The sequence below is a fragment of the Macaca mulatta genome, chromosome 6 (genome assembly GCF_049350105.2).
Source record: "Macaca mulatta isolate MMU2019108-1 chromosome 6, T2T-MMU8v2.0, whole genome shotgun sequence".
Taxonomy (NCBI): domain Eukaryota; kingdom Metazoa; phylum Chordata; class Mammalia; order Primates; family Cercopithecidae; genus Macaca; species Macaca mulatta.
This window is the reverse complement of record NC_133411.1, coordinates 101926139-101946265: the sequence shown is the minus strand read 5'-3', so window position 1 is coordinate 101946265 and position 20127 is coordinate 101926139. Positions and strand designations below refer to the sequence as shown.

The following is a 20127-nucleotide window of genomic DNA, read 5'->3' as shown; positions in this document are numbered from 1 at the left end:
TATCAACATCTAAGTGGTTTTTTTCCTCTACTAATTTTAGAAATCCACACGACGAAGAACGAACTCCTAAATATTAGTATTTTAAAAATTAAAAAAAATTAAAAACAGGATATCCTCTATTGTAGATATGTAAAAAATACTAATAATGAATAAGTGACATGATCCTGCATTACACAGAATATCAATGTTTATCAGATAATAAACTGTACGTACTTCAAAATAACTTTTTCATTCATTCATTCATCAAAAATTTAATTGTGAACCTACAATGTACTGGTGCTATGCTGGCAAATGGGAATAAAGCAGAGAAGAAGAGATAAGGTCCTTGCTCTGCATGGATAATTATCCTGCTGCGGAATAAAAGTCAGGTCATATTTTAACTGTGTCACATAGAAGAATAAAAGTTACAGGGGATATATGGCATTCAATCTTAGATTTATTTTATTATAAACAGTTGTATTTTACTTTAGATTAAGCTTGCATTCTAAAAAGGAGAAAGATTTTAAAGAGAAAGTTGTGAAACTCCATAAAGTAACTAGTAATGCAAAGCACTTTAGAAAAATGATGGTTATGGCTGGGCGCAGTGGCTCACGGCTGTAATCCCAGCACTTTGGGAGGCAGAGGCAGGCAGATCATGAGGTCAGGAGTTCGAGAACAGCCTGACCAACGTGGTGAAACCCTGTCTCTACTGAAAATACAAAAATTAGCTGGGCGTGGTGGTGCATGCCTATGATACTCAGGAGGCTGAGGCAGGAGAATTGCTGGAACCTGGGAGGCGGAGGTTGCAGTGAGCTGAGATCAAGCTATTGCACTCCAGCATGGGCAACAGAGTGAGACTCTGTCCCAAAAAAAAAAAAAAAAAAAAAAAAAAGATGGTTATATAAATGTTAGACTGCAATTCTGGTTAAGCCATTTTCATAATAATAATCTTTCCATTGACTAAATGCTTACTCTATGCCAGGCACTGTTAAATATTTTATATTATTCTGCTTACTCCTTGTATAGTATCTTTTAACTCATATAAAACACAGTCATCCAACAAGGTAGGAATCATAATTCTGACAGGTAACTTACAGAACACTGACACGTAATGCCAGGTAACTTGCCCAAGAATTCTTACAGAACACTGACACTCAATATCAAGTAACTTGCCCAAGGTTACAAGGATGGTAAGCAGGGAAGCTGGGTATCTGACTGCTCTGGTGGACACAAAGCTGTGCTCCTCCTCCTATATGTACTTCCTCTCCCTCCCTTTCTTTCTGATATTAGCAGGGCAGAGTAGGGGAACAGGATTTTGCACAGAGAAACTAGCTCATGCAATAGTCCAGATGTAGTAAAAAGCATATTAAGGAACGTTTTAAAAGACCAGGTGCATACTGAGGGATGGATAGAGTGGTATGAAATGAGACTGGAGGTAGGCAGGGGCTAGATCATGTAGGGTCTCATAAATCATGATGTGGATTTGGGATTTTAACTAACCTGAAGAGAAAAACCACTGAAAGATTTTAAGCAAGTGTGTCATGTAATCAGACATATATCTAAGAAAGATCATTCCAGTTGCCTATAGAAAATGGGTCAGATAGAGTACGAAGAGTCCAGGTAGAAGCCCATTTTAATAGTTTAGGCAAGAGATGACAGTAGCTTGGTGGAGAGAGTGAGAAGTGAGTAAATTGGAGAAATAATTCAGAAGCAGAACTGACTACATTTGGCCATGCATTAGAAGACAGAGCAAAGAATAGGAATGTCAGGATTGCTTCTGCGTTTCCTGTACTGCCATCTTTTAGATTTTGGAGGACAGAAAAGGAAAGAAATTAAACAGTAACTAGCAAATCAATTTTAATGTTCAGATTATTTTAGATTATTTTAGTATCTGTTTACCCAAAACTCACTGTATTCATCTCCCAGAACTGTCAGAATAAACTATTACAAACTGTGTGGCTTAAAACAACAGGAACCTGTTCTCCCACAGTTCTGAAAGCTGTAAGTCTAAAATCAAGGTGTCAGCAGAGACACATTCCCTCTGAAGGCTCTGGCAGAATTTTTCCTTGCCTCTTCCTAACTTATGGTGACTCCTGGCAATCTTTCATTCTTTGGCTTGTAGCTGCATCACTACTATCTCTGCCTCCGTCTTCACATTGTTTTCTTCTGTGTGTGCCTATGTCCTTGTTCCTCTTCTAGTAAGGACAGCAGTCATGATTTCATCTGGAGATCCTTACTAATTACATCTGCAAATAGGGTCTATTTTCCAATAAGATCACATTCTGAAGTTCTTTCTAGGTGGTCACAAAATTTGGGGGAACATTATTCAACTCACTACATTCATCACTATTTTTGTTAACTTAATTTTTTCTTATTATTTATCATCATTTGTATCATCGTCATCATCACAACAACCATTACCAATAACCCTCAATTAGCACTTGCCTAGGTAAGAAAGAGGCACTCTAATCCCCAATATGTATTTGTGTTGGGGTCCACAAGTGTTGGGGGATCCCAAGATCACACCGAAGTTCAGTGGGAGGAATTGCAGGACTCAGACTACAGCTGCACTCATGGCTATAGTTTATCACATAAAAGGATACACAGCGAAATCAGCAAAGGGAAAAGGTGCATAGGGTGAAGTCCAGAAGAAACTAGGCACAAGCTTCCAGATGGAGTCACAGAGGACGTAATTCTTCCACCATCAAATTGCGACAACACATGTGAAGTGCTGTTTCTGCTCATTAGAGAATCAGTACCCAAGTTTTTTAGGAGGTGGTGCTGATTATATAAGCGCCCTCTACTTAGCACATACCAAAATTCCAGACTCCTGGAAGGAAAGCTGATATTCGGCATAAACCGCAATGTACAAATGCTCCAGGCACACAATAAGCCGCTCTTATCAGTTAAGGAATAGTGGGAATACTCCAGAAATCCAGGTTCCTAGATGCTAGACAGGGGCCAATCTTCCAAGCAAGCCTTTCTAAGCAGAGCAGTCTCAGGTCTCTTATGTTAGCTCTTTGCTGAACTTATTGATACATTTAATCCTCACAGCAAAGAAATTAAAGTACAGTGTCAACATTTAGACAATGTGTCCAAGATCAGACTACTACAATGCTGGTAGTAAACAGAAACTATAATTCAAAAGTAGGCAATCTGATTCTTGACCTCTACTCTTAACCACTATGCTTAGCTGCCTGGTTTTTGAGGACTTAGTAAAATGAAAGAAAAACAAAGTTACAATAGACTCAAGTTAGAGAGAACTGACCAAGGAAAGCAGCAAGAAGGCTATGGTTTTAAAAACAGATTTTAAAATTAATAATACAGTAGCCATTAAAAGAAATTCAATGAAAATAAAGCACGGGCTAAACAACTTTACAAACACTACTTAGAGACCTTTATTGTTTAAGAAAAACAAAATGACTAGTATATTAGCCATTTTAATGTTTTAGGAAGATGAAAGAAAGCTAAAATTTCAGCCTAATTAACACAATGAAGGAATTAAGATATTTACTTTCACCTTTGTGGAAAAATAAAAAAGTTAAAGTAAAAAAGACTACATGTACACGCTATGGTAGAGGGCAGTCCATGAAGATTATTTTTGTTTCATTTTTTACCTAACGGAGTGATGTCCTGACGTATAGTCCAGTTTCCCGAATTTCTGTGTTCGGTAGCCATGCCTCTCCATGACATCCATCCATGTTGTATAATTTGGATCTAGACCCTTAAAATTATTCCAAGATTCTGTTAAGTGAGTGAAGAGTCCACTCCACATTGCTGAGAGAGAGAGAGAGAAAAAAAAAAAGGAATTGGGATTAAGGTAACGCTTAACAATTTAACTATTAGGACAATTACTCTGAGAGAGCAGTCCACTAGTGTAGAGCTCATGCTCTGCAATAAAACGTACCCAGATTAGGTGCTTTAGCAAACATTTCTGATTGTTACCTCATTTTATCAGGGAGATACTCTGTGGGGAGTTACTATTTCCATTTTACAGATGAGTTGACTAATGCTTAGTGGTTAAGTTACTTAAGGTAAATACAGCTGGAATTAAATAAAAAGTGTGTGTGACTAGAGGCCTCTTTCAAGCACAAAAATAATCCCTAAGTATTCATTGGTTAATTTTCTAAATCAGACAATTGAAGTACAGATCTCATTTCCCCAATATCCTTAAGGATCTTCCCTTATTCCCTGTCCTTTTGCTGGCTTTCCACAAAAAAATGTAAGTGTGCTATGCCTTATCTCTCATTTTCTACAACTATGATTGCTTATTCAATCAATACTTATTTTCCCATTTCTGTGTACATAAATAGAAAGTTAGAATAAGCTTTCTGTTTTCATCAAGCAAGATGTTTTCTGAGAGCTGGGATGGGGGATTACCTGGGTTTGAATCCCAATAACACCAGTTACTGAGTAGTCTTTGACAAATTATTTAACCTTGCTTACTCTTCAAAATATACTTCTTCCAGGAAAAATAACATCTGACATTTTGAGACATCTAGGGTTCATTGGCCACTTTCTCATTCATTATTTAATGTGATGCTCAGAACAACCCTGTGAGGTACACAGTATACACAGCAATTGGCAGATAAGAAGACTGAGTGACTTGCTTAAGCATTCGCATCCAGGTCATTGTCTCACCCTAGCCCACTGCTCATTCTACTTTACAGTTAACAAAACTGTTTTTTAATATGCTGGTCCTTCATTATTGAAATATCATTTTCAATATAGTTTAGTTTTCTTTTAATCACTGGTAATAATAGAGTTGTTAGTGTTGAAAATAAAAAGAGAAGTTATAACTCAAATCACAGAGAAAATCATTTCATTTACAGACAAACCAAATCACTGAGTGCCATTTATGGGTTCCAAGGCAACAATCATAAACCAGAAGACAGGGGAAAAGGAAAACAACTATCAGACAATAGATAGAATTTATAAAAATGGCAGTTTTTTCCTATTTGTTAATCATTCATGGCTTAATGTCACTGACATTCTGCCAATAAAACTATGTCTATTTGTTAAATTATTATAATAAAAGTGAACAATTTGACTTGGGATAAAAGTGAATTGAAACTGAAAGAAAGAGGTAAAGTATATAATCCAAAATAATAAGAAAAAATTCAGGTAAATCTAAATATAAGTTGCAACTACTTTATGGTATACTCTGATGTTCATAGAAGTCCTCTCCATTACCTATAGCGTTACTGAAAAATTTCCCTGGAAACAGAACTCTTCTAGGAAATATGTGTATTCCCTCATTTTCTTGGATGGTCAAGAGATTCTTAGTCCCCGGTCACAAGGAAATAAAATGGTAACACATGAACTAGACACCATTCTAAATGATAAAAATTCCTACTCTTGAAAAATACAATTTGAACACGCCCAATAGCCAATATATACCTTAAAATGCACATCTTTTATATTAAAACAATTTTATTGAAGCCAAATATAACCATTCTACTTTTAGTTATAATCTTTTAAACTGTGAATATAGCTTCAGTGTGTAGCCACTTTCTCCCATTCATATTAAGGATATTCATACCTGCACGTGATGGGCAACAAATTGGAGAATTTGTGTAGGCATTTAGAAAGGAAGTCCCACGTGCCTTCATAAAGTTGATAAAAGGAAGTTTCACTACCTGACTTCCTGGATGAAATGTTAACCTTCCATCCTGGAAATAAGGAAATTTAATTAGCATTGATTGCATTACCAAAGAAGAAAATTATTTTCTTTAACCATAAAATTTACAATAGCAGAAGACTTCAATATGATTTTAAGAATCCTCCAAAGATAAAAACAAAACAAGTATAGAGACTGTTCCCAGTATCTGGTACATAAATATCTAGAATTCAACGCAGTGTTACACTTGGATTCATTTGAATACAGTAAATAAAGGACTTCATAGAACGTTCTTTTGGGGGATGATGAACTAAGTATTTATTGAATACTTAACTATGTGCCAGGCACTGTGCAAAATCTGGGGATGCAATGGTGAATAAAACAGTCCTAGGCCCCATGAAGCTTACAGTCTAGTGGGAGAGGCAAAAAGTATACTGGCAAATAAACCATGAATAATTACAAATTATGATGTATGCTTTGAAAAAAAATCTGAGATACAGAAGGACAAGAGAGACCTATGTTAGACAGTGTGGACAGGGAAGTCTTCTCTGGGATATATGAGACCTAAAGAATGAGTAGGATCCAGCTATTCAAAGAATTTAAGGGACATACAAAGTTTGAGGTATCTGTGAGATGGAAGTGGTGATATCAATTAGGCAGCTGGGGTGGGGTGTGGTGGCTCATGCTTGTAATCCTAGCACTTTGGGAGGCTGAGGTGGGAGGATAGCTTGAGCTCAGAGGTCAAGACCAGCCTGGGCAACATAGGGAGACCTTGTTTCTACAAAAAAAATTAGGCAGCTTGATAAATGAGTCTGAAGATTAGGAGATGTTTGGGCTGGAGATATGCATTTTGGAGATGAACTGAGAATTGAAGAACTCACCTTGGTAAAGAGCAAGAACAGGAAAAAGAATATTCCAGTCCTGGAGTTCTATTACATGTTTTCAACATAAGTATAAATAAATTCCAGTTTAAAACATGAGCCAACCCAAAATACAGAATATATCTAAACCCTTGGGATAGCTGAGATTCCTAAATAGAGACATAAAGTAGGCTGTTGGATACAGACAGGAATCTGGAGTTGAGAGAAGTCTATCTTGGTGAAATAAAACTTGGGAGTATTTAACATATTCATGGTTTTGAAAACTGTGAGACTAAATAAAACCTTTTAGGGAGAGAGGGAAAGGAGGGGAAAGAAAAGGGTCTAGAAGAAGTTGTAAGGAGTCCCAAATAAGAGGGGAAAGCAGCATGGGAAACTGAGAACGAATGGCCAAGGGAGGAAGATGTGAGGAGACCGAATGCCATGACAGCTGAGAGAAGACAGTGTGCCAAGAAAGAGGTAACATCTGCTGTGTTGAGAACGCACCTGAAATGAGGCCAGAAAGTGCACATTGGAATTGGCAGTATGGAGACAGCTGGTGACCTTGACAAGAGCACTTTCAATGGGCGGTAAAGATGAACAGCTAAACTTGAAAGGGGAAGGAATGGGAGGCAGGAAAGTGAGGCAGCAGGGGGAAAAAAGAAAAGCTCTTCTAAGAAGTTATTTTGCAAAGCGAAACAGAAAAACAGGATCGATGTTAGAGAATGGTGTGTTAGCTGGAAGAAAATGTGGGATTAAAGTCAGTTCTTTTTTTTAAGATGGAGAAAATTATGCATGTCTTATGTCAAAATAAATTACCACTTCTAGCAAGAGTAATCACTGAATGCTAAGCAAATAACTATGGATTTCCTCAATGATGAGCTAGAAAGCCAAAGACAAAAGTACATAGAGGCCAGGCACAGTGGCTCATGCCTGTAATCCCAGTGCTTTGGGAGGCCGAGGCAGGCAGATCACTTGAGGTCAGGAGTTCAAGGCCAGTCAGGCCAACATGGTGAAACCTTGTCTCTAAGAAAAATACAAAAATTAGCTAGGCGTGGTGGCGGGTGCCTGTGATCCCAGCTACTCGGGAGGCTGAGGCAAGAGAATCACTTGAATGTGGGAAGCAGAGGTTGCAGTGAGCTGAGATGGCACCACTGCACTCCAGCATGAGTGACAGAGCGAGACTCCATCTCAAAATAAAAAAAAAGGTGCATAGCCCTCCCTCATGAGAATTTCTTTAAGCCCTTAAATTCAAATTCTCAGAAATTTATCCTTACAAATTCCAAATGTCTATATGTCTTATGCTTACAATCTTTTGGACATGGGGAGATAACAATTTGTGTCCACTGCCTAGAATCCAGACAACCCAGGCTTACCTGGTTGGGGGATGGAGCAGGAGGTCACAAGGTAGAAGAACTGTCTTAAAGGTGCTATATAATTTAAATATTGGGATTTGGACTCCAAGTCCTGCAGGCTAGGTTCAAATTGGTGTAACGACCACTGCAAATGACTACCGCAGCATATCAATAACTAATGCGTCAGATTAAAATCCATGTTAGTGATTTCCTGATTCATTTCTATGACTAGTACAGGGACATCATCTGTATCAAAAGCAGGCTGGAAAGCAGGACTCTTTGAAATATAATGGCAGAGGTAACCAGAAAGGGAGGGGGTGACTGCCCTCATGTGGGAAAGTTACCAACAATTCCATCAGTGAAAGGTGATCTATGTTACGACAACTGTCTGAGATGTATATAAGGCAGCGAGCGGGATGCAAATATTTAGTGAATGAAATGAAACGAATCTCTAATCTAGAGATTTGTTCAATTTAAAAAGGAAGACAAATTTATGCTCAAAATTCAACAGTATATTTTTGCAAAGCTTAATAAATTGGATTAAGCATATCAATAGCAAAATTTGGTTCCTAGGAAATATTTAAATTATGATATACATATTCGCAATGTGAAAAATATCAGTAATACTCTAAACGAAGACCAAAATGTGAATAGAGAAAATATTTAAAAATCTTCTAGAAGTTTTGGTTTTTGACTTCACGTAGTTTTTACACACTAACGAATCATTTAAAAACTAGGCTACTACTACTACTGCTGATAATGGTATCAATGGGAGACGGTCCATAGAATATTTCATTCTGAACTGAAAGGCATCTTAACATAGCTGGTTGATGAAAAACAGAGAAAGTAAGTTTTCCATATTATGTTAATGTGGTTTACAACGGATAGCCAGTTATAAGTGAAAACACAGTTCTGTCAAATTTAGTTGGGAGAGAAAATCTTGCAGAATTGCTTTTGGGATAACTTCTATAATTTACTAATAGCCCGTTTCAATTTTCTCAAAGCCATTCCTATGGTTCAAACAAATTAAGCACTCTAAAATTGGGCATTTAAAAAATAAAAATGACCCATTAATTGGCTTTCTGCAAAAGTGACAGAAATGGTACCAACTGCCTTTAGTTGCTGCATTCTGCTCTTGTTAATTAATTCTCAGGGCTCTGCACATTTTTCCCCCTTGGGGTGGGTGAGCCTTTTGGTAGATACGATTTTGTGATTTTGATTGCTCCTTCTGAACCATGGCTTGTACTTGGTTCCTTATCATTATGGGCCATGCAGAATCAGAGAAGTTTAGATTTGAATGTATCATCCTAATGAAAGGATGTAACAGCAACTTTCATTTGTCATGTTAGCATGGCAAGACTGCTTATAGTGTTCTTCCCAGATCTGTTCATCAGACTGAATGAGATTCTCACTAGACTCTGTAGTGAACATTCCTGTACCTACTCTCCCCTGCCACTCCCGAAACCTCACCAAAACTAAAACTGATACAGGTGCAGTGGCAGGGAATAGACGTAGGAGTAGGAGTGGGGATGCAGAAGATGCCTATGTCCTTTAGGACCCAGGCAGAGATGCTTGTTTTCTATTATTTATTTATTTAATTTTTAAAATTTTATTTATTTTTTTGAGTCAGAGACTCACCCTGTCGCCAAGGCTGGAGTCCAGTGGCACAATCTCGGCTCACTGCAACCTCTGACACCTGGGTTCAAGCGATTTTCCTGCCTCAGCCTCCTGAGTAGCTGGGATTACAGGTGCCCACCACCATGCCTGGCTAATTTTTGTATTCTTAGTAGAGACGGGGTTTCACCATGTTGCCAGGCTGGTCTTGAACTTCTGACCTCAGGTGATCTGCTCATCTTGGCTTCCCAAAGTGCCGGTATTACAGGTGTGAGCCGCCGTACCTGGCATGTTTTCTATTTTTAAAAAAATGGGATTATTAAGGTATAATTCACACATTAAACAACTCATCCATTTAAAGTGTACAATTCAATGATTTTTAGTATATTCAGAAAGCTGTGCAACCATTACCATAGTCAATTTTTAGAATGTTCTCATCATCCCCAAAAGACATTCTGCACTCTTTAGCCATTACTCTCTATTTGCCTGAAGCCTAGACAACCACTAATCTACTTTCTGGCTCTATATATTTGCTTTCTCTGGACATTTCATATGAATGGAATCACACACTATGTGGTCCTTTGTGACTAGCTTCTTTCACTTAGCATAATCTTTTCAGGTTTCATCTACATTGTAGCACGTACCATATTTTTTTTTATCATTGAATAATATTACCAAATTTTATTTATCCATTTATCAATTAATGGGCATTTGGGTTGTTTATACTTTTTGGCCATTATGTATACTGAACATTTATAATGCTATGAACATTCATGTACAAGTTTTTGTGTAGACTCATATTTTCATTTCCCTTGGATATACACCTAGGAGTAAAACTGCTGGATTATACGGCAACTCTATGGTTAACCATTTGAGAAACTGCCAAACTGTTTTCCAATGGTTGCATGATCTTACCAGCAGTGTATGGGTTGTATTTCCTCCACATTGTTGCCAACTCTAGTTATTGTCTTTTCCATTATAACCATCCCAGTGGGTGTAACTGGTGTCTCACTGTGGTTTTGATTTACATTTCCCTAATGATTAACGATGTTGAGCATCTTTTCATGTACTTATTGGTCATCTGCATATCTTCTATGAAGAAATGTCTATTAAGATCTTTTGGCCGGGTATGGTGGCAGCTCATGCCTGTAATGCCAGCACTTTGGGAGGCCTAGGCGGGTGTATCTTGAGGTCAGGAGATTGAGAACATCCTGGCTAACATGGTGAAACCCCGTCTCTACTAAAAATACAAAAAAAAAAAAAAAAATATCTGGGTGTGGTGGCATGCACCTGTAGTCCCAGCTACTCGGGAGGCTGAGGCAGGAGAATGGCTTGAACCCAGGAGACGGAAGTTGCAGTGAGCTGAGATCATGCCAATGCACTCTGGCCTGGGTGACAGAGTGAGACTCCGTCAAAAAAAAAAAAAAAAAAAAAGAAAATCTTTTGCCCATCTTTTAATTGCCTAATCCATAATCACGAAGACTTACACCTATGTTGTAAGAGTTTTGTAGTTTTACTACAATTTGTAATTTGTTTAATCAATCATTTAAAGTTTTTTTTTTTTTTTTTTTTTGTATATGGTGCAAGGCAGCGTCCAACTTCTTTCATATTTTTTTTTCCCAGCACCATTTGTTTAAAAGATCATTCTTTCCCTATTAAATGGTCTTGGCACCCTTGTTGAAAAATCAATTTACTATAAACATGAAGTTTATTTCTGGACTTTAGATTCTATTCCATTGATCTGTATGTCATCTATCCTTAAGGCAATTACATACTACATTGATTGGAGTAGTTATGATGTAAGCTTTAAAATTGGGAGGTGTCTTTCAACTTTGTTCTTTTTATTTCAAGATTTATTTTTGGCTATTCTGGGTCCCTTGAATTTCCATATGAATTTTAGGATGGGTTTTTCCATCTCTGCAAAAAAAAAAAGTTCTAGGGATTTTGACAGGCATTGAATTGAACCTGTATATCAATTTGGTGAGTACTGCTATATTAACAATATCAAATCTGATCCATGAAAAGGGGATGTCTGTTCATTTATTTAAATGTTCTTTTATTTCTTTCAACAATGTTTTGTAGTTTTCAGAGTATAAGAACTACATTTCTTTGATTAGATTTATTTTAAGTATTTCATCCATTCTGATGTTACTTTAAATGGAACTGTTTTCTTAATTTGACTGTAAGTGTATTAATCAATTAAGTGTATAAAATATAATTTATTTTTGTACACTGATCTTGTATACAGCCTTACTAATTTATTAGTTCAATAGTTTTGTAGTGGATCTGTAGAATCCTATATACAAGATTATTGCAAGTATAGATACTTTTACTTCTTCCTTTCCAATATGAATGCTTTTTATTTAATCTTTTTTTCTAATTCTGTGGCTAGAACCCCCAGTACAATGCTGTATAGCAGTGGTGAGAACACACATCCTTGTCTTCTTTCTGATCTTAGTCAGAAAACTGATTTTTTTTTTCTTTTAACCATTCAGTGTAAAGTTCTGGCTTTTTTTTGTAGATGCCTTTTAGTTCCCTTCTATTTCTAGCCAGTTGAATGCATAAGGATTGTTAAATCTTGTCAAATGCTTTTTCTGCATCTATTGAGATGGTCACATGGGTTTTGTCCTTTATTCAGTCAATATGATGTATTACATTAATTGATTTTCAGATAGTAAACTCACTGTACATTTTGGAGATAAATCCCACTTGGTAATGAATAATCCTTCTTATATACTAATGAATTTGGTTTCCTAGTACATTTGTCCCTTGGTATCTGTAGGGGATTGTTTCCAATACCTCCCTAGGATACTAAATCTTTGCAAGCTCAAGTCCCACAGTCAGTCCTGAGGAACCCATGGATAGGAAAAGTCAAGTTCTGTGAGTTCCACATCCCATAAATACCATATATTTTTATCTGAGGTTGGTGGAATCTGCAGATTCAGAACCTGTGAATATGGAGGGCCAAATCCATTTTGCTGAGGATCTTTGCTCTTATATTCCTAAGGGATACTGGTCTGTGGGTTTCTTTCGTTGTGATGTATGCCTGGCTTTGGAATCAGGCAAAAACTGTTTTTTTTTTTTGTTTTTTTTTTTTGAGATGGAGTCTTGCTCTGTTGCCCAGGCTGGAGTGCAATGGCAAGTCTCGGCTCACTGCACCTCTGTCTCCTGGGTTCAAGCAATTCTCCCTGCCTCAGCCTCCCGAGTAACTGGGATTACAGATGCCTGCCACACCTGGCTAATTTTTGTATTTTTAGTAGAGACGGGGTTTCACCATGTTGCCCAGGCTGGTCTCGAACTCCTGATCTCAGGTGATCCACCCACCTCGGTCTCCCAAAGTGCTGGGATTACAGGTGTAAGCCACTGCGCCTGGTCAAACTGGTCTTATAGTTTGGAAGTGTTCTCTCCTAATTTTTGGAAGAGGAGATGAAGAATTAATATTAATTATTCTTTAAGTATTTGGTAGAATTTATCAGTGAAACTGTTTGGGTCTGTGCTTTTCTTTGTTGGTAGTTTTAAAATTACCAGTTTACTCTCTTTACTTCTTATAAGTCTATTCAGATTGCCTATTTCTTCTTGAGTCAGTTTCAGTAGTTTCTGCCTTCCTAGCAATTTGTCCATTTCATTTAAGTTATCTAATTTGATGATATACAGTTGTTATATGTAAGTATTCCCTTGTAATTCTTTTATTTCTTAAGGTAATGTATCCATTCTCTTTCATGATTTTAGTAATCTAGCTCTTTTGTCTTTTTTCTTGTTCAGCATAGCTACTGTTTGTCAATTTTGCTGATTTTGTCTAAGAACCAATTTTTTGTCTCATTGATTTTCTCTACTATTTTTCCATCCTCTGTTTCCTTAATTTCTGCTCTAGTCCTTATTATTTCCTCCATTCTGCTTGCTTTGCAGAAGCTTGTTTGATCTTCTCAGCTTGTCTCTCCTGGTATGGAACCTCTGTCCTACCTCAGAGCTAGGGCCAGGGCAATGAGGGTCCTAGTATTCTCAAGCTTCCGCACCTGGCATAAAGCCTCTGTCCTGTAAGTGGGGGCTGACTGAAGTAAGGGAGCCCTCAACTTCTCAGCTGCATTCATTAGGAATTTAACCTCTCCAACTTGGATTAGGAGAAGATGAGAAATCCTCACAGCCTGTCCCTTCTAGTGAGATATGATAACCAGTCATTGGGAGCTGTGGGGAGGAGTCCTATCTTCTTGGCCACACCCACGTGAGTGAAACCTCTGTCAAAGCCATAGTTCACTGCCACAGACTCTTCTTGCTGTTCTTACCAAGTTTTAGTGGATTTTCTTGAATAAATGTTTCTTCATTTGGTGTATGCCCTTAGGACAATTTCCAGACACTTTAAATGTTTCAAATATTTAATAGTTTTTATGTATAAAGTGTTTTCATTTGTTTTGCTTGTTTTCTTGGGAGTCGGTCTGCAAAGCTCTTGCGTTGTTATCCTGAATGTAAAACAAATGTGCTATCTTCTTCCTACAATTATTATCAGCTGAACTGCTCTAGCTTAGCCTGTAGAGTTTTAGAAATGATAAATCAGTGTCAAGAATCTAACAGCATACCAAACTGGCATAATCATAGACAGAGGAATTATTTTAAGTTTAAAGACCAATCTTTTCACTATATAGTTGAATACACCTAAAACAAAAACTTCAAAGAAACTGTAAGCTCCACTCAGGACTAGCATTATTTCTAGTAATATTACTGTCTTATTTTCAAACACATTGATATATACATATTATATGTTTGGAAAAAGCAAATAAGTAATTGTATTAATGTGTTTAGACCAAAATATTTGGCATAAGACAAAAAAGATATAAGTATAAAAATTAAAGAATGAACTCATAAATTTGAATGGAAAGTATCAGTATAATCTCACAATTTATTTTTCTCTTTCTAAAATATATGTACTTTCTAGATTTGTCCACTGGAAAGGTCTAGATGCAATGAAAACCCTAACACTCAGATTGTGGTCTCTAAATACAAGATGGGGCAGGAAATACGCATTGTGGACACTGAACTCTGTTAAAGCAAGCTGTCAAATACTAATGGGGATGGGTCAAAAGGACTCAGAACCACCTGAAGGGGCTTCCACTGGCCAAAGATAGGACACTTTGAATACTAACAAGTATGTGAATGCCAAAAATGTAAGCAAATATAGAAAAATCTATGCATTCATACTATACTAAAGAAGTAACAAACCTAAATATCTCAGTCATCTTTAGAAGTTTCTGGGATGTTGTGATCCACATCCGAATTCCCTTTTAGGAATGAACAATTGCCTCTGCTGAAGACAGCTGCTTTGCCCAACATCATGCCCCATTCTAGGAGCAGCCCACAATCAGTGGCCATCCAACATGCAGGTAGAAAGGTCTGTTCCCCTCACTCCAACTGGAAAGCAGCTCTGAAGCACCATATTAGTTTTGAGAACTGTCATAATAAGATAGCAACAAAATTCAGCTTCTCCTCTGCACAATCCTGCTTCCTTCATTTGTCTTTGATTACAAGATCACTCTGTAATAAAATGCCATCTAGTCAATTTCCAGTACCGCCCATTCTCTAAGTTTAAATCACAAAGATAACTTTAATATTTTCAAAAAATCTCATGGGCACATCCAGACTATGCAATTTTAATCATCACGGGTTAATCTATGAGAAAGGGAATACAACATATGATTGCAAACACTCTTTAGTGCCAGATATGCTTAACACCAACCTCTGTGTGACCACAGTAACACCGAGTGATAATAAACTAATATTACAATTAATAACCAAACAATTGTCTAAGCAGCACTTTTTAAAACATGTATCATCCTAAAAGCTTCGGTAAGGTTGACAGTAGCACCTTTGGCTTGGGAAAGTTTCAGAAACTGTTTAAGTTTGGGATTCGGCCACATTACCAACACACACACACACGCAAAATTTTTCTGGAATACGGGGGAGTGAATCAAGTTATACCAACGACTCCATTTGAATCAGCACTAACAGGATTATCACAAACCTGGATAATAAAAATAAACTTTCTTCACTTCTCACCCAAACATGAATTCCTGCAAACCTGAGGTGAACTGGGAAATGACTTTTGGAAAGCTTACACGCTTTTATGGAGATGCAGAATGTTATTTTACCACACAATTAAACCAAACCGGGGTATGGACTGAAAGTTCATTAGTAGTGGTAAAATAATTTAGCGAATCGAGGTCACTATTAAAAAAAAAATCTGCAAAGATGTTTTCAGTATTTCACTATTGTTTTACATGCCTGCATAGGTATGTGGTGTGCTTGTGAGTACACGGGGCCTCACATAAAATGTATTTCTTTCTTTGCATCGGGGTGAAAGGTGTTTGAAAATGTCTCAGGTTCTGCTACCCAAAGCTTGCAGCACAGGCGGCGGCGGGGAGGTCTCCGGTCCCTAGCGGGGGCCCCTCCCCTGCCTCGCGGTACTTACAAAGGAGTCGCTTACGACCAGCACCACGTTGGGCACTTTGGCTGCTCCCCGCCTCTGCTCCCCTGCTCCGGGGGCCTGTACCGCTAGCGCCGAGACTGCGACCAGCGACACCCACAGCAGTAGCATCGCTGGTAGCGGTTTTGAGAGCCTGTCGCCGGGCCAGCCGCCTCCCTCTGGCGTTCTCTCCCTGGCAGAGCAGGGTAGGGACAGCGAACAACTCCCAGAGCTTGCAGTTTGGTTTCTTGATAGTAACGTCGGGCTTCACCCGCAGAACTACAACTCCCATCAGGCTGAGAGCGCGCACATGCGCAACAGAGAAATCTCCGCTTTTACCCACATTAAGGCTTTTTAATCAAATACCGAGCAAATCAGAACCCAGCCACTTCCAGTCACGTGAATGATGCCTGGGAAAGGCGCATGCGCTCTCATTGCAGACTCGGCATTTGTAGAAGAGGAGCATCTGTCCCAGGTGGGTTCGGATCTCTGTCGCTTTTGCACAAGGGATCATAAAGGCGATTGAAATGGTACTTAGCGAAAGAAAGGATCGGGGCCGGGGCTGTTCGTTTTGGGCCGCGCAAGCGTGACTGAGTGTTCGGCGAGAGCGTGAACTGGGCGGCGATGAGGTGGCGGCGCGGCTGTCACTTAAGTTCAATAGGGCGGTTCCTTGTGGGGCCTCTGGGTGGACCGCCTCAGGTGCGCCGTGAATACCTTAGAGCCCCTCGAATACCTTCCCAGAGAAATCTCTAGTCTGTCTCATCTTATAGCTTCTCTTACCCTGTGCAGTCAGGATTTACTGTGCTCTCATGGGACGAGGAGCGGGGCCTAGTAAGAAGTTTCAGGCTGTAGGCGGGGGAAAGCATAGCTGTTCCTTGCCTTCAGAGAGCAAAGGAGACAAGGGAAACTGGAGGGGGAAATGGGCTCTGCGACGTATTCAGTTAGTTGGCGTAGGTTCAGAATATCATTGTTTTGCTGCAGAATAAAAACCGGTCTCTTTTGACTGTTGAATTCCTTTGGAGAGTTCTGGAAGAAGAAGATTTCTGTCCCAAAGCCAAATTCCAATTTCAGTATCTAGTTTCGAGTATATAATTTGCACATCACACTAGTAGTTTTAATATTCTGATAGTAAAAAGAGGAGTTGTACTACTTACTTAACATAATTCAACTGAATGCTAGTATCTGGCAGGTTTTTTTTTGCATAAGATAATTGTAATAAGGAACAGATTTATTTAATACTCACATGACACTTAGGTGCTGAGCGTTACACTAAGCATTTACTGAGCATCTACTGCATGCCAGGTACTTTTATATGGAATATTTTCCATGATCCTCACTTTCACTATATTGCAGATAGGAAAACAGGCTTAGAGAGGTTAAATGACTGACCTGAGTTTACACAGGGAGCCAGTCAGAGCACGACTGAAAATTGAAGAGTCTGTGCCGTAACTCACTAAATGCTCTGTCTGCAGTTAATTACAAAATTTCTTGCCAGTCTACTGAGTTTATCTGTTAGTGTAGCAGAATTGTTACTCAAGCAGCGTGATAAAGATCTGCGGGTCACACAAAAACGTAAACAGTGTTGGGCGCGGTGGCTCACGCCTGTAATCCCAGCACTTTGGAAGGCCGAGACGGACGGATCACCTAAGGTCAGGAGTTTGAGACCAGCCTGGCCAACATGGTGAAACCCCGTCTTTACGAAAAATACACAAAATACCGGGCGTGGTGGCGGGCGCCTGTAATCCCAGCTACTCGGGAGGCTGAGGCAGGAGAATCGCTTGAACCCAGAAGGCGGAGGTTGCAGTGAGCCGAGATCACACCAATGCACTCCAGCCTGGGCAACAAGAGCAAAACTCTGTCTCAAAAAAAAAAAAAAAAAAAAAAAAAAAACCTAAACAATAGTCTCGGTTTACACGAGGTTAGACTTCAGGGAAGCAAAACCTAGCATACATGAAATAATAATACAGCGTGGAAGGTGATACCAGTGGACTCCCTCATAAACACAAATTTGTTTCGAATTTATTTGGAATGTAGGATGTATTTTCTACCATGGTGACAATATTGACTGACATTTGAATTCATAAAAGTTATATTTAACTTTGTGTCTGATTCCATAAACTGTACTTACTCTCTACAGCCTTGTTTCCACAGGATATGTACTCTGATGACAGAATTACAAGAATACATCTTTTTTTCTTTCTCCCCTTGGCAGTGTCAATAGGAGCAGGTGCTGCAGTGATTTGGAGCAAGACAGATATTTTAGAGCCTTAGAGACATTGTGCTGGAAGAATCTAAGAGGCTTCTAGTCCTACTTCCCATCTGACATTCAGTTTATCCTAAATCATTCCTGCTGAGTGGATTGTTCAGCCTGTGCTTTTTCATCTCCAGCGATGGGAAGCACTTCCACTGAACGCCTCATTCCACTTTAAATAGGTCTCATTAAAAGTTCCTATTTTAAGTTGAAGTTAATCTTCCTCTATTTTTAACCATTCATTAGTTCATTTTTCTTCACTTTTACATGGATAATCTCTCCCTTTCAACAGTCCTTCCCCTCACTCCCTCTCCACCATTTATTTTTTCCCTAGTCCCCAGTTTCTTCAGCTAGTTCTCATAATTTCAGGTTCCCTCATTGTTTTGATTACTCTTTTGTGAACATATAACATTTTTGCTAATCAGTAACTATGCTATCAGAAAAGCTACTCAGGAGAATGTAACCATTTGCCTCACTGCCTACTTCCCTCCCACCGTTTTTCACTCCTGTATGCTCTCCCCTAGAATACTGAGTTCCCAAAGCCCTCTTTGGAAAGTGCGGGTCACAGATGCTTCTGTGGGCTTGTTTTTCCCCAGGAGCGTCCTCAAAGTGTGACTCGATAAACCTCTACTGATTGAGACACTTCCCTCAGTCACTCAGTTTTTTGTTAACACTGGTAAGCTTTGGAAGCTAGAAGATCATTAGCTCTTTATTGAATATGTATTATTCAGTAAGTGTTGGGTATCTAAGAAGCTCTGAAAATATAAGACCTACATCTAAGAATTTATTGAATTGGGAGACAGGTTATGTCTATATAAGATAATAAAAATAATATTTTTTAAGTTGCAGTGGAGTAGCTCAGTTAATAAGTGGTTTGGAGGAGGAAGTGATCCCTGTTGTAGGCTGTACTCTAGTATTCATGTAGTGTAGTAACTAATTTGAAGAGGATACTCATGTTTGATGATAGCTGTCTTTTGAGGAATACAGATGCTTCTTGACTTATGATGGGGTTACACCACGATAAACCCATTTTAACTTGAAAATATTGTAAGTCAAAATGCATTTAATATCCTGATAAGCACTTCCTAAAGTCAAAAAACTGTAAGTTCAGCCATTTGTAAGTCAGGGGCCATTTTTTTTTTTTTTTTTTTAGACACAGTCTCACTCTGTCGCCCAGGCTGGAGTGCAGTGGCCAGATCTCAGCTCACTGCAAGCTCCGCCTACCGGGTTCACGCCATTCTCCTGCCTCAGCCTCCGGAGTAGCTGGGACTACAGGCGCCCGCCACCACGCCCGCCTAGTTTTTTTTGTATTTTTTAGTAGAGACGGGGTTTCACCGTGTTAGCCAGGATGGTCTCGATCTCCTGACCTCGTGATCCGCCTGTCTCGGCCTCCCAAAGTGCTGGGATTACAGGCTTGAGCCACTGCGCCCGGCCCAGGGGCCATTTGTATAGGTAAGAAGTTTACTTCTTGAGAGAGCAAGGAAGAAGGAGGTTGCAGAGAGGGTTGGGGATTTTGAATGTGTAGAGAAAATCTGTAACTGAGTTATCACACTAGTTGTTTTAGGAATGGCAAGTAGTGAAGTTGATTGAGCGAATAACAGTAGATAGGACATTATTAGTATAGATTATGTCCAAGTACTCCATCTATGTTTATGTCAGGTAAGTGATGCAATTCTTACTTTACCAGTGAGGAAATGGGCTTTGAGTAATGAAGTCAGCTAACCAAGGCCGAATGGCTTTGATCCTAGATCCATTTGATTTCCTAAGCTCACTCTCAACTAGAGTAAGCCTTGGTGGGTGGATATGACAGAGTAAGGGGGCTGACAGGATCTAGAGTAATTTGTAAGAACAGAGCTGAAGTGACTGAGTGATAAATTAAAACTAGATTGGATGAGGAGGGCAGCCAAGTGTTACCAGGGCTAAAGAAGCCAGTGAAATAGTCAAGTTAGTACTTTTTTTTCTTTTTTAACTATTATCTTACTTTCCTAAACATTGTTTGG

General features: G+C 38.8%; 2 protein-coding genes across 6 annotated transcripts in view; one reads left to right on the top strand and one right to left on the bottom strand.

Annotated features, from left to right (window-relative positions):
* ARSK (arylsulfatase family member K) overlaps positions 1 to 16163 on the bottom strand; it is a 49516-nt gene extending 33353 nt beyond the window's left edge. For 2 of the 3 annotated variants that reach the window (XR_003730442.2, XM_015140453.3), the window contains exons 1-3: positions 15883 to 16163; positions 5522 to 5651; positions 3597 to 3756 (exon numbers count right to left, since the gene is read on the bottom strand). Coding sequence is in view for 2 of the 3 variants with exons in the window: in XM_015140453.3 (XP_014995939.2) it covers positions 3597 to 3756; positions 5522 to 5651; positions 15883 to 16008 (416 nt within the window). In the remaining variant the exon portion in view is untranslated. Of the gene's footprint in view, positions 1 to 3596; positions 3757 to 5521; positions 5652 to 9449; positions 9722 to 15882 lie in introns of all 3 variants that reach the window. The other variant, XM_078004995.1, reaches the window with a different exon arrangement.
* Positions 16164 to 16309: 146 nt separating this feature from the next.
* Positions 16310 to 20127, top strand: part of SKIC3 (SKI3 subunit of superkiller complex) — a 91877-nt gene continuing 88059 nt past the window's right edge. For 2 of the 3 annotated variants that reach the window (XM_015140451.3, XM_078004994.1), the window contains exon 1: positions 16310 to 16351. The gene's annotated coding sequence lies outside the window, so the exon portion shown is untranslated. Of the gene's footprint in view, positions 16352 to 19278; positions 19580 to 20127 lie in introns of those variants that run through there. The other variant, XM_078004992.1, reaches the window with a different exon arrangement.